This window comes from Cheilinus undulatus, linkage group 13, assembly GCF_018320785.1.
Source record: "Cheilinus undulatus linkage group 13, ASM1832078v1, whole genome shotgun sequence".
Lineage (NCBI taxonomy): Eukaryota > Metazoa > Chordata > Actinopteri > Labriformes > Labridae > Cheilinus > Cheilinus undulatus.
The window spans coordinates 13521845-13537201 of record NC_054877.1 but is presented as its reverse complement, the minus strand read 5'-3'; the positions used below and the strand labels follow the sequence as shown (position 1 = coordinate 13537201).

Sequence of the window (15357 nt, the reverse complement as noted above, 5' to 3'; positions counted from 1 at the left end):
TGTCTGAATACTTTTTTAAGGCACTGCATGTATGTCTGTACTAAATAAGAACATAAGGTTAGAGGCCCCTGGCTATTTCCAGCAAGTACACATAAGAATGGGCCTTTCTGTACATAAAATATTATTTCGAATAGCTGGTGTCACCATTCATTTTGCCTAGATATTCTGCTTCCAAAGAAATAAATTAATATCTATGAGTAAATGCAAAGGATTGCAATGTGCGATAGGCAAAGCACCAAGCATTTATTTCAGTTGTACATAGGTTGTAAACAAACTTAAAGTACACAGGTTTGAAAGCGGCTCTGAGGTCTATACTATCATAGCCTTAAGCTAAGGAGGTGGAGATGCAAACAGATCTTCATCAAAGTCAAATCTGAGTCACAGAGAGAGGAGATCACAGCGCCCGGGCTCAGCAGAATCAATCACCCAAACCCAAACACTTGGAGCCACTGATCCTCCTAATCTTAAATTTTCATTGAAGTCGAAGGTAATAGGGGTAAAGCGGCGCAGAATCACAAAATAAGCATAAACCATTTCTGCAGCAATACAGACATTCAACCCCACACTTTTCAGAATCCAGTTTTAATATTTTTGAATGAACAAATCAAGGCACATGAAAACATTTTGTTCATTGTTACAAAGAAGAAAATCAACAGGGCTTCATTTGTTTTGTTACAAAGAACAACTACTGGTGAATTCTTCCTCAAAAAAATGATTTTCTCTAAACACTATCCACCACAAATAATGCTGCAACCTGATTGTGTTTTTAAGATTTAAACATTGTTAAAGCCCTCTAATGTCATTACTTTTAAGAGAAACAGAGGTATAACATCTGGGAGGATAGAATTATAACTAGTGAAAGCCCTTTCTTACAATATTTATATTACTATCTTGTTTAATTATGGCTTCATATCCTGTTTGGTGTCATGGCACATGAAAATAATTCAAAATGCTTTTTGAGGTTGTAATGCTCCGGTCTGGCTTGCTCTCATAAAAATCAGATATGAAAGTTATATTATTTACAAAAGGGTAATTTTATACTTACAAATTGGAATGTTCTCAAAAGACATAACTCTTAGCAAAATCACTTCTAAACACACATCAAATATACTCAGTGGATTTATTTCTATATAGTTAACCAAATATTTATTTAAACTCTAAGAGCTGGGCACATGCAAGTTTTTAAGAGTGGATTCGGAACAGTATTGTACAAAATAATAATAATAATTACAGTTTTATCAAAAAAGCACTTTTTGTAGCACCTTGAGTGTTTTGTGATTCTGCACAAAAGCACCTCTGTGGTTGTATTCAGAGCAGCACCTGCAGCACCCAGAGAGGGAGGCGTGGTGGGAGGGAGGGAAGGACGAGGGAGGACGGGGCTCGGGGTGAGTGGATCCTCTCTCTGCTGCTGAATGCGCGCCACTGTCCACCGCGGCATCAAATGTCCTTTTCCTGATGTCACTCCCATCACTTCGTGTAAGTTAAAGTCATGTGATTCTGGCCCTACAAGGGCGAGGAGTAGTTTCCCCTGGTCAGCGCTTCATGACAGGGTCGGGAGGCGCTCTTCTCTTCTTCAGTCGATCTTCTCGGCAATTAAAAAAAAAACACAGGTTGTTTTACTTGGCAGGGAGAGAAGGTAAAGGTTGTCGGATCTCAGCGTGTGGGTGTTAATATGTACCCTCTGACCCTGTCCTTCAGCGGGGAGTAGGGGCGCGTCTAGCCGAGGAAACAGACGGGGCCGACCTCGAATCCAAACCTCTGGTTGGATTCCCCAAAGTCATTCAGCATGATGTCAATGATGGGCAACTGGTCGATGCGGGGAGTGTTGATCTCCATCACCGTCTTTGAATAGCCCTGCTTCAGCTGCGGACACAAAGGGCAGACAAAGAAGCCATGTTTAGTGAGATGGTGCAACAGAGAGTCACAAAATCAATCACTGAAGAGGCTTAATAAAAAGAAAAACCTGTTAGGTGTTATGGCTCATAGAACAACAGGTAAAGAAATGAATGGGTGGGCAGATATGTCCATAAGTTGTCTTATGCTTAGCTAGAAGGAGCACAATTCTCATTGGGTCTTATTCAACAAGATCCTTTTAAGATATTTCTTAATTTGTTCCTTAAGAAAGAGAAACAGTTGGATTCATGATGTGTTCTTAAACTGTTCTGTTGATGCATGCTACATGCCCATGAGCTGGAAACTCATGCATATTTTTCCTAATAGGTGTGGTAAAAAAAAAAAAAGCCCCTTTTATGCCCATAAAAGGGCATGAGACTCCGGGGCTATGTGCAAAACCAGAAGGCACAGGAGGAGGCATCAGTAATATCCAAGTTAAAATACACTATAAAACTATCACACACTGAACTCCAAGTACAAGAAATACTGTGAAATCTGGACCATATGTCTTATAAGCTGCAGTCTATCTTTGAAATCTTCCAAGGGGAAAAACATTTAGACACCCTCCTCTGCGGTGATTTCCATTTTGTTTGGCAAATTCCATCCCATGCAATTTCTGTGCAACTGTGTCGCTCCTTTGTACCAGCCTTTTTTGCCATATAGAGTTTGCCCGTCTACACTATAATATAATAGATGAGCTCTCAGCCTCTGGTGAGACATACTCAGCCTGTGAATCACTCTTCCCTCCTCTGCATGTAACTTGTCCTCGCTGAGTAGTGTTCTCTGCTAAACCAGTGCTCTACATGGTTTATTTACTCATCAGCATACTCCCTATTTTCTTTATATGCAAGTTTATGACCTAACAAGGGAGAAAAGCAGTGAAAAAGTGGCGCCGATCCCCACCGGTGTGCTCTGTTGTTATAAGATCTTGTGTAGAGTGTGATGGTGGCAGCTGCATGCACTAGCAAAAATAACGACATGTGTCCTCGCACTTTATTCTGGTATAAAAGATACCCTGGTATATAAGCTATATAAGGTATCAAAAACATAGGTTTATGCTTAATTTTGTCAAAAAAAAGTAGTTTGTTGACTATCTTTTTTACAATAGAAAGGCTAGACTAATACAAGCCAAATCTATCCAAGCACGACTTGTCTGTATCTCTTTTGCCTCTGTAGAAAGCAGGGATCCCAGGTTTTGCAGAGTGCATTGAACATTCTAACACGATTTGGAACCAAATCAAGGAATGGGAATAAATGTTTGAAATTAAAGTAAAAACTAAAATGTAATGACCTTTAATTGGCTAAAATGGGACTAAACTGTTTCAGAGTTTTGGTCGACTAAAACTACACTAATACTACAGAGAATAGAAATTACCAAAATGTGAATAAAACTAAAAGACATTTAATTAAAAGACTAAAACCAAGACTAAAATTAAGAACAGCTGTCAAAATTAAGACTGGCTTAAACACCAGATTTCATGGTACTTAGGCCTTAGCTAACTTCATGGATGGATGTAGCGCTGCTTGATATGCTTGAAACAGAAAAAGACTGATTGAATTAAATTAAGCCCCCGCTATTAGATATTTCATATATGCTACAAACACATAAATTGGATGATGTCCCATGGTGAGAAAAATCTGTGTTAGAAATGACATGTATCATGCTTTACTCAGAAAACACCAGCCAACATGCTGACAAATTAAACTGAAACACTGGAACTGCTACGTCCATGTACAGTGTAAAATGTTGTGGAAACAAAGTGCAGAAGATGTGTTCTAAACACCACTCATCAGTCTGAGCTGATCTGATGTCAGCATTGATTATCGATGTTAACAAAATAAGAGTCCTAACCTCATAAATAGCATAGAAATAACCTCCTGAAGTGTTTCCATGTTTTTAGTTTACATCCCACACATCAGGTAGTCGTATACAGCCTGAGCTCTCTACTGTGCTGTATCTGCTAGTAAAATGTGTCATGTATAGGCAAGTATATTCACAAGAATGCTCATGATGCATCCATATGCGTACAAAAGGGCAGAAGAAACACCAGGTATCACCTGTGCAATTGGTATGTGCATGTCTACTTTTATATCATTTAATCTTCTTTTGCAATAATAAAAAATAAATAAGTAAATGATAGTGAATTTGCCATTGGTACAGTACATTTGTAGACTACTTTTAACTAACTGACTGATCAACTGATCCAAAACCCTACAATTATATCATTAGCTAGCTTGTTTTGTTTGAAAAAGACAAAAAACTAAAATTTCATTCTGTATAACAAAAAAATATAAAAATATATCTGGCAAAAAATTAAATTTCAGATACTGAAACTCGAGAATATTTGAATGATTCCCTAATTAAACTTACTAATATAACTTCTTTATCATAAAACAAGTTGCAGGTCAATTTTTCTGGCATTTCTACATTTATAACACTATCAAACACTGTAAATCTGCTGCAGAGAGACTTCATCAGCTCAGTTTTAGCCGAAGTCCTCTTCTACATCCTGTTATTTGTTCTTTGGTCTGCACTTGTATAAACATTCCTGTCAGACATTTTCTACAACAGCCCATACATTTGTGAGGATTACTGGGATTTAAATGGCTTTAGGAACAGACATTGAATTGCAAAACTGAAAGTCAGAGCATGAGTTTTCTATTTCTTTTTACCGAGCAGCCGTCCATCAGCGGCTTGATGAAGGGATTATTGTCGTAAGACATCTCCTCATCGTTGGAGCCCAGGAAGCGCAGCGCCTTGTCATAGCTGTCAGCCCTGGAGTCGTACCAGGCCACAGACTGATGGCAAATGTAGGTGAAGTTCTGCCGTGCTGAGGAGCTAAGCAGCTTCAGGAAGGTCATCTGCACCGTGTTGATAGTGCCCTCTGCTACATCAACGTAGTTCAACTGGGGACAGGGAGGCAGAGAAAGACAGAGAATTAGAGGGAAGATGGAGTAAGGAGTATTGAGAGAAAGACAACACTTGTAGTACATATTAACTGTAAATCACTGAATCCCTACGCTGACATAACAATGAGTGATGTCTATTGGTTTGCTCAATATTTCAGCTTATGCATACTACAGTCTCTGGAAAAGGATGCTAGTTTGCAAGTTAGAGCAAATGTATTAAGATTTTGAGAAAATGACTGAAATGATCTCATTACAATGAGAATGCAGTGTTGTCATCCTAAGATAATGACTTACTCCTTACCACAGAAAAATGGAGTAAAAAAAACATGTACAGATTCATGTCCTCTGAGGGCTTCCTTGAGTAAATGAGTCCTGATGAAGCAGCAAAACGGATCTAAAGCAGACGTGATTGCTTGCTTGGGTGTTATAGAAAAGGAAAATAAGGTATCATGTGGGTTGACTCACAATCTTTCCACGTTTAAATTCACTGAACCATGAACCTGGAGCCTCCTTTGGCCAGTTGGATATTCTAACCTGGAACAAAAACAAAACAAATATCAAGTTAATACAAGGGTTCAGACCAAGTACACTTACATTTAGATACTGATATTAAATATGTATACTTAATGATACATTAACGGGCCAAATCATTTTAAAGTTTACAAAGCTTGAAAGCTTTATATAAGCTTATATATGGCCATTATAATAAAGGCTTTAAGCATTTCCATCCTCATTTTTTTGACTCAGTATCGGTACATTTCACATTATATAAACAATATATATAATTTCTATATATTTCCAGTTGAAATCATTGTCTCTTTGCACTTTGCCCATTCTTTGCTTTCAATTAATTACTCAAACTATTGTTCATATATTCTAATGCCATTACTGTCAAGATCTGATGCCTGTTTTTGAAATTGTCTGTATATAGTGTATAATGTTTAAACCTTCTCTCTTCTTTATATGTTGTTTATATTTGCAGTTGTTTTTGTCAGATTTCTGCTCTTTGCTCTTTGTAATGCTGCTAGAGGTTATTATCTGCAGATAAAAATGGCTGCTTGATGCCAGGACCAGATTCCTTTACTTTGTTTTCATGTTTTCTTGGTGATATTACCTCAAATAAAGAAAAATATGAAGCAGGCAGGGCTTTTTAAAAACAACCTTAAGTAAAATACCAAGGAAAGCAGAAGTCAACTTTGGTTACTAGCAACACTGATAAAAAACGCCTTGATAATGAGGTTGTGGGCAATGCTGGCATAAAAAGATCTGTCAAAGGAATAGGGTACATGGATATGTATGAGTATTCAGTGTGGCTGTCAGTATATGAGTGATGTTTATTACTGGACACTTTGAAAAACGATGTTTTAGGCTATGTTATATACTAATTTAGCTTCACATTTGTAACTGAACTTTCTAGGTTCATCTAGCTCAGCCCTCCCCAAATCTGCAGAGTTGAAAAGTACCATTAACAAACTCCTAGTGCTTATGATTTGAGCAGGCTTTTGCAAAGTATTATCTTTTTTAATATGAATCTCTTTAACTCTTTAAAAGCTTTCCTAGAAACCTCAATGTCTCCAAAGGCACTGGTAATTTCTTATAATTGCAATGTGCCATAGTAGAATATTTAACAGGGTGTCATCAGTTAATCCAACACTAGTTGAACCATGACACCAGGTCTGTACATCATACAAAATATATGCTGACATTTTGAATCAGCCAGTCCAGATTCAAAAACACTTGGTTTGAATAAGGACGGAGTATTTGTCCATCACTCACTCCTGTTGATTTCTTATCGGGGTAGATGCACGTCTCTCCGCCTGCTGTGAAGTTGCAGAACACTTTGATGGCGTCTCCTGTGCAGCCCTGGTTTGGATCAATCCAATATTCACCTGAGAGAGAGAAACACACAGACACAAGACGAGATATCAGCTTCTGCTTTTACCTCCTGTGGAGAGAAAACTGCTGCTGTTATTTAGGGGTCACTTCTTCATGGACGTGATTGCTCAACTTTTATAAAAAATGCACTCATGTATTATGTATGTCACGCATTTACTCTTGGGAGAAAGCTCCAAAGGGAGGTTAAAAAAACTGATGTCTGCTTTTATACAGACAGAGGCTTTCATGTAGAACGGGACTACTCTGTTGATAAATCAATTAGTGTATCCAAAGTCTACTGGCTTATTAGTTTACTGATGGTGATGCTGTTTTAACCATTAATTTATTCTGCTGTTTCCTTTAAATGTGTTTTCCTTTACTGCTGTCTGACTATTTCAAAAGTGCTGTATAAATAACATCTATTATTATCAGGCCTTGACATGAACTTTTATTCTCGCCAGCCATTGTAACTAGTTGCTTTGCACGATCACTCGCCACTCAGCTTTTACACAGCCACATTATTGTTCAGAAATTATATTTCACATGATTAAAGTTGACTGTTGTATCCTAAATGTACTTAAACAATATTAACAACACTTTGAAATATAAATAACCAATGCACTTCTAACTTTCAGGCTTTTAATCTAATCCACACTGGAGAAAATACAGGCTGACTAAGTTTGCAGGACAAAAAAAATGATGGTAAGTGTGCTCAGTGATCACTAAGCATGCTTAGGCAAACCACTGGTGCTCATGGGAGCTGTAGTCTTGTAGAGTCATATTGAAATTAGTTAATTATTTTGGGTGTCTTCTGAGATGACTGCAATTTTCTGGCAATCATATGAATAAACATATGACCCATTAGGCATGTGTCGTCCTGAGGAGCAAATTTCAGGCAGCCATTATCACTGATCACTATCATTGGAGCCATTAGGTAAATTGAATAGGACATTCAAACCATAACATTTTGTAATCACTATTTATCTCAGAATTTCTACTTGCGATTAATTCTGTCACTTTTTTACTGCATTTTAAAATTCCACAATTTTTTAATTCCAAACTGTTGCTGTGTCATTTTGGATTTTCCCACCATCTTAAACTAAGGTTAATTGACATCCTGATTGGATACAGACCTTCTTTTATTAGTATATCCCAGAAAAAGGAACTTGTTTTGGATCTCAAAGAAAATAAGGAACAGTAAAAAGGCAAATGTTTCATATCACAAGGCTCAGATGACTTTTGACTTGTCCACTGAGAGTCTGTGAGTTTTTAAAGTGAAATGAAACATTGAGGAGCAGTGGTGTACTTATTTACTTTACTCTAGGAAGATGTGACAGTGGTTTAACCAAAATTTGCTGCCAGGGATAAAAAAAAAAAAAAAAACATGCTAAGCACAACTAGTGCACTGATTGTGGACTCTAATTAAGCATAATTGATCCGTTTAATCTTGACAGCACTAAAATTTAACAATTGCCGGCCAGGGATGAGTTCTCAATTGGTTTGGCAAAGGTTAGAAATAAGATTTTAGGTTGTAAAACATAAAATATGCTTCCTTTTTTTTGTCTGCAGTTAAAACAGGTTGATTGTCTTTCGGTTTTTCAATATTTGCAGTTATCAGCTTGAGCTGTTGGATATGGCATAGGATATTAGATAAAATATTTTATTATAATTTTTATTATTACAATCATTTATCTAGAAAAATGAATTTCTAGATAAATTAAACAATACATGGACTTTCAAAGTTTTAGCTCTACTGCTATTCTTTTTAAATCGCCCAGTGAGGTCTGGTTTGTGTCCCACACACAAAAAGACTTAATCTATACCCTGAGTTAAACTCTTAAGTTATCAAAGTAATGTTTTTAATTTCAATGTTTTTTTTTCGTAAGGTTTTAATATTTTATATTTCGAGGAGCACACTATAATAGAACACTTTGTCACAATAAAAACAGTTACAATAGTAAGTGATAACTGTATGGCATGTCTTTAGCTTTTTTTCTTAAATTATGTTTTTATCCTTTATAGAGACAGAAATATCTCTATCAGGCAAAAGTGTAACTAAGAAAATTAAGATCTAATATTGATGGTACATTTAAGTTATGTGTTTTTAAATAAAACTAAAGAAGGGAGGCGTTCTTTGACACTAAGCAGTGCGTTCACTCTTCTGTGTCTGCTGCCTAAATAACCTCATCATCTATGACAGGGCAGCTGCTGCTTGTAAAGCTTAATTGCTGTGCGCTCACGATGACAATTAAAGGCAACTCATTTGAGCATGTCAACATTTTAACAGCTTCTCTTTCTCTCCGCAGGATATTGTGACTGAGCTGTGGGATGAATGTGTTCACGATGGATTTTCTTCTTTAAAACTTCTCCATGTTATAAAAGCAGAGAGAGAAGTTTTATTGTCTGAAATTAAAATCTTGGAGCAAAGAGTAGAAAAAACTATGTATTTGTCACTGTGGGTGTTTAATCTGTCAGCAGAAGAACTCTAGACTAAGTTATAAATTCAATTTTTTTTTCACAATGATATAAGCTCTGGCTCCATCCTACCATCTGGGTAGTCGGGCTGGCTGAGGTGCAGGTCGTTGCAGGTCCTGGCTGGGTTGTCTTGGGTGCCCATGGGGAACTTCATGCGCTCGATGTCCTGTTTGAGGTTGTTGAGGGATCCAAAGACGTCCTCCATCCCCTCCATACCCACGCCATCAACGCCGTAATCTGCCATGGCCTCGTCTCCCTGCATCTCAGCCTGCCGCCTGGTCTTTCTGCCAGACTGCTGGATGGGCAGCGGCTGGATGATATCACCAGGAGGACCCTGCAAAACGGAGGTGACGGTCAGGCCATGTCAGGCATATTAAACCTATCAACCGATATAGCAAGGAGCTTACTCCAAAGAGTGAGTCAAATATGTAGTCTGAACTGGCTCAGGTCATTATTTTAATTAGGTTAAAACCTAATGAGCTATTAACACCCAAAAATCATTGGTCAGTATTTCATCTAAAATATATCTGATATCTCCAGGGAATAAAGAAAAACAAAATGTTTGAATTTAATTTACATAAAGCAGCAAAGTTCCTTTAAAAAAGCTAAAACATCAGATCTGTTTTCTATGAGAAATTGTTCTTCTTTTGATGATTAATTATTGCTCCAGTTTAAAGATTAAAATCTTATTCAATTACCATTCTAAAGCTACAGTAACAGAGCACTTAGGTCCAGCTATAATATCAGGGTGTATTTTTATGGATTATATGACTATAAAAAGGCAACCTACAGGTGGTCCAGGTGGTCCGATCAGTCCAGGGTCTCCCTTCTGTCCTTGTGAACCCTGAAAGAAAACAAAGAATCAAAAGCAGACTAAAGAGGAGGCCCATTCTCATCAAACACATGATGGACAGTGAACTGGAAAAAAAAACAACTTACAGTTGATCCCTTGGAGCCTTTTTGTCCTTGAGCACCCTGTTGGAGGAAAGCAGAATGAAGAAATGAACAACAGCAACAAAGTGGAAAACAGAGTGGTAAAGTAAGTGCTTTTGCAACTAAAAAAAGGGACTTACAGAAATACCAGGGGGACCAGGAGGGCCGAGAGGACCTTGAGCACCACCAAGACCCTTACAGAAGGCAATGAGGTCATTCATTAGAGTGCAATCACTTCATATATATGAGAGATGGTGCTGATGTATGCACTGATTTTAAAGGCATTGCAGGTAGGCTCTACAAAATTTTTAAAACTTTTTTTGATATTCACATTTTTCAACAATGATTGCATGTAAAATTACAACTAAACTAAGTTTCTTGTAGATGTAAATGTAGATTCTGGTAGATGTGTGCCACCTTGGGGAGTTAACTAAATAATGCAAGGTTGGCGGGCACCTGTTCTTGTTGTTCACTATCAGTGGAGCCAAATGGTAAATTTAACTCTTGTCTGGTCAGGAGAAGAGCAAAAACATCCTAGACAAGCTTTCAGGTTGGTTCTTTGCTCTTCTATTGATAAAGCAAAGTTGTTCAGTTTTGATAAAACTGCTGCTATCACTATCCATGCATACCTTTTCACCGGCCACCACTGTTTACAGGCTACCACTTCTTTTTGCTCAAATGATGCTGATTGGTTCATTCACCAACTGGAAACAGGTGTTTCAGATAGAAGCTTTGCAAGATGAATAAGACGTGGAGTCTAGCCAGTCTACTGGATTTGTAAGAATCCCTTCTTAAAAGAAGCCTTGCAGGTTAAGACATGTCAACTTTATATAATTAAAATTAGTGTCATCTACATTTATGTCCTATAAAAAAAGGTTTGTAGGCTGCCTTTTTGGGCAGTGATGTCATCTGGCTGCATTTTTCTTCTTTTCACATCTTTTGGAATAAACTCAACATCATCTACATTACAATAATTTCCTCCTTATAGCCCACTTAACTCAAATACTTGGGTTTTTAAATTAGGGGTAATGATATTCTTCTCTGTGAAAGAAAGAGGATAACCTGACACACCAGATAATTGTTCCATATATCCATTGCGTAGATATATTTCACATCCATCTGGGAAATCTCCCATACAAAGTGTTTAGGAAGGACAGGACTTGTCAGAGAAGTTCTTGGAAGGTGATTGGACGAGCGTTCTGTCTGTCACATTCATGACAGGACAGTCAAAACAACAAGAAAAATTAAGTAGTAGGCATGGGCAGTTTTGGTTGTAATCTGATACTGACAGGCAGTGGAGCTTGTTGGTGGATCAAACTCATTCTGAGGAGGGTCGGAGAAGTGAAAAAACATCTCTGCCATTGGAAGTTCTCAGTGCTGTTCTTTGCTCTTTATTTAATAAATAAAATGTCAACTCTTGATAAAACTGTTGCTATACTGTAGCTACATCTGAGCTAAATGCCAGAGTGGCAGCAGACATTGCTATCGACTTCCAGTAAACTAAACCTCGCCCGTAGCAGCCTTGTTCTTCTCAAAGGATGCTAACTGGTTTGGTCTGTTTTCAGACCTGGTACAATCATTTTAGACTCTGGTTTTGCAAGATTGATTTTCCTGATGATAGACATGAAATCTAGCCAATGCATCTGCTTTGCAAGATTAGGACGAAGAACAAAACATCACTTCCCAGAATGCTTCATACAAAATGAAAGCACACATGGGAAATATACATGTTTTTAAAACTTGAAAATGTAGGATGGGATTTGTTTCTTAATACAATATACAGAATACACTGATGTGAATTTAGCTGAGTAGATATGACTTAAAATGCAGTATTCCTTTTGTAAGGATTTTTGTTTGTGTTGAATTTTGGAGCTAAATGGTACCATCCATTTTCTACACCACTTATCCCATTCTGGATCACAAGAGGCTGAAGCCAATCCCGACTGTAACTGGGCAACCAGGTATGCTTACACTCACAAGCAATTTAGAACCACAAATTAACCTAATGAGCATGTTTTTGGTTCGTGGAGGACATCATAATTACCAGAGAGGACCTGTGCATGGATAGAGAGAACATGCAAACCCTGACCAAGATTTGATCCCGGAGCCTTCTTGCTGATCACCCCTGGCCTACACCACCATGCCAGAACGGTCTCTTGCAACTATTTGCTTGTGTAAGTTGTTTTGTTTAAACCCAGAAGACCCATGCTTGATTTGAAGTCAAATATAGCTCTTATTGAGATTAGTATCCTTAAAAAATAAAAGGCTGTCTCTACAGCATGCTGCTCATCACTTTGTCTGTCACCTACCTAGCAGCCGCATCAAGATAATCTAAAAATATTTCATCTTAATCCAAATGCAGCCATTTGCTTTTGTAGACTTCAATATTAATTTCCCACTACTTCATAAGCAGCTAAAACACCTCACAGGAACTTAAAGGACAAGTTAATAATACACCTGTGATAAAATGATCCTTTCCTATCATTTCATGCCGTTCTTGCCCAGGTTTAGCCTTTAAGTGTAGGAAAGTTACACTTAACACATACATTTCTGAAACATTATAGCTGTCTCACACTCCTATAGAGGAAATGGACTATACTTTGAATTAAAATACCCTGTCTGACACAGAGACTGACTTACAGCATCACCCTTGCCACCTGCAGTACCCTGAGGTCCAGGCAAGCCTCTGTCTCCCTTCTCTCCAGGCTCACCAGGAGGTCCAATGAGACCAATTAGACCGGGATGACCCTGAAGCACAAAGAGGAGGAAATAAAGATCACAATTTAGAGACAAAAAAAACAATATTAGTTCTTATGATCTGCTTTTCTAGTTCATTACCTGCAGGTAATGAAAGATTGTCAGACTAAACAAAAAAAGCAAATCACCTGCATATTTATGCACAGACGACCTCAGCGGCGTCTTATTTCTTCATATGAATAATTAGCGTGTTTATGGTAGTCGTCATATTTAACTACAGTGGTCTGTCTCAACACCTGCTGCTGGCCAGAGTTATAGCCATCTGCTGCTGCATGCTGGCATTTAACCAATGACCATTACAAAGCTGATATTATTGGTCCTAAACATATTCATTCAGAGCATTAAATCACTGAGTGAGAGCTCCTGACAGAGCAAAACCTCCGTCTCACTGGGAGAGAGAGAGGGAGAACTGAGCTTTAAAGGCAATAGGCCTATGTTAGCTTACTGTGCAGGACTTAGATAAGGAGTATGAGGAGATAAAAGAAATCCACCATAAAGCCATTTGAGATTAACATCGTAATAATGTCTTACCTTTTCTCCCTTGTGTCCAGAGTCACCTTTCATACCAGGCAGACCAGGGGGTCCCTGCGGAGGGAGAGGATCAGATTGTCAAGTATAATGGAAAACCAATTCAAATTATTTTACACTGACAGGCACTGCAGACCCCTGCATGCATGCTGACTGTTTTTGCATTTATCTGCAGAGGCACAGTAGCAGCTCCTAAAAACAAAACTTAGAGGATGAATTTAACAATCCTTTGATTTAGTGTATTTATTTTGAGTAATCGACAGTCCAAAACAATCATGTTACTGGATGATGTATCATAATTACAAAGAAAAGCAGACCTCTAAATTAAACAAGCTAAAAAAACAATTTCCCCAATTTTTCCCTAAACAAGGGCTACAGCTACAAGCCAATCACCAAAGGAGCTGTGTTGATCTATTTGTATGCTCTTGAAATGTTTTATATAAAAAGTTACTTAGAAAAGCATTTTGGTTATTATTATTATCAAACATTAAGCCTTTAAAATTGCTGAAGTTTCCCTTACTTACAAAGACATCAAGATATAAAAAAGCAATTAAAAAGAAAGGATGATTAGCTGTACAAGAGCAGAGCTGAGCACGAATCTGCTAACCCATTCATCCTTTATCAGGGTCAAGTGGCTTATTAATTATTTATATGTATGTTAACTTGAAAAGCAGAATTCAAAATCTTTAACATTGTAAAATGTAATTTTTTATTGATAAAAAGCACTGGGTGCTTTTATTGTGATATTCTGCTTTACCTATGTGGAGTTAGGCACTTCCCAAACTTTACTTTTTGTGGATGTGAGGCGGTCCATGGATTTTTTTATGGATGTAATGTGTTTGGATTAAATCTTTTGGGAGATTTTGATCATGGAGACCCTTTCTGATGGAGCAGAACTGCCTTTGGTGAATTATGCACAATGTTGGACTTAAGCTGAAACAATATATACATTTCTTGTATTATCAAACTGTGCCACCCTGATCTCTCTCCTATGGAGCTTATACTTTCATATTAAAATCCCTTTGTCTAAATAAACAACAGGTTTGCAGGGAGGCTCCCTGATACAGTCCTGACACGGTGTTTGAAATAACACAAACACTTTTCTTTCCAAGAGCAAAAAAATTTAACTAGCTGAAATTCAGAGATAAAAAAATTAATTCCTGAGGACACACTTTAAAGTTCAAGGAAGGAGTATAGCAAAAAAAATCCTCAGTGAGGTAGGTCTATTTTGTTGCATAAACATAAAAAAAAAACTTTGAACCTTACCTTAGAAGGATAAACATCCGTATAAAATCATATTGTGCCGAAAAATACATCAGTAATAAATATCAGCTAAAATTCTCTTATCAGCCAACACAGATACCATGCTGATAATATTGTGTATTCCTTGTTATCTATTATGCTATTTTGTAAAATAAACTTTATAATGTAAAATTTTAACAGTTTTCTGTCATTTCAAGGCCAAAAGGCTTAAGGTTGTTTTAGTAAACAGTAGAGGTTAAAGTCTTTTTGACTTTTACAAGGTCTATAACTGTGCCCTTTTTCATTTTTGTTCCTGTGAAGATGAAAAAGTGTCTTACAATAGGTCCAGGAGGGCCATCTTGACCAGAAGCACCAGGGAGTCCTTGTTCACCCTGAAAATAAAAAGAACAGTATTTTTGTGGTCATATGTGGATGAGAAAAACACCAAACAAATGAAGAAATAAATGACTATTTATTTTAAGGTGCGCGACATGCTCCCTACATCAGCTGATGTAATTTTAGCTTGCACTAGTTTTTTATGTATTTCATTTTCTTTTCATAAAAAATATGATCAGAATGTAAGTAGAAGATGAAATATACATCCGTACAAAGAAAGCCCCCTAAAAAAGAAGTAAGAGAAGATTTATAAAATAGTGGCTGCTTTACAGTCATTAACTGTGTTGTGTAGCCCTGAAATGTGACACCTAGGAAAATGCTCCCATTGTTTTTAACCTTTGAGAAAAT

General features: G+C 37.4%; 1 protein-coding gene across 2 annotated transcripts in view; it reads right to left on the bottom strand.

Moving 5' to 3' along the window:
• Positions 1–242: 242 nt before the first annotated feature.
• Positions 243–15357, bottom strand: part of LOC121520793 (collagen alpha-1(XI) chain-like) — a 162556-nt gene continuing 147441 nt past the window's right edge. The window contains exons 57-68 of one of the 2 annotated variants that reach the window (XM_041804412.1): positions 14952–15005; positions 13375–13428; positions 12727–12834; positions 10227–10280; positions 10093–10128; positions 9944–9997; positions 9226–9487; positions 6580–6692; positions 5269–5337; positions 4567–4800; positions 1679–1863; positions 243–1582 (exon numbers count right to left, since the gene is read on the bottom strand). In XM_041804412.1, the coding sequence (XP_041660346.1) occupies positions 1717–1863; positions 4567–4800; positions 5269–5337; positions 6580–6692; positions 9226–9487; positions 9944–9997; positions 10093–10128; positions 10227–10280; positions 12727–12834; positions 13375–13428; positions 14952–15005 (1185 nt within the window). In that variant the 3' untranslated portion in view covers positions 243–1582; positions 1679–1716. Of the gene's footprint in view, positions 1864–4566; positions 4801–5268; positions 5338–6579; positions 6693–9225; positions 9488–9943; positions 9998–10092; positions 10129–10226; positions 10281–12726; positions 12835–13374; positions 13429–14951; positions 15006–15357 lie in introns of both variants that reach the window. The other variant, XM_041804410.1, reaches the window with a different exon arrangement.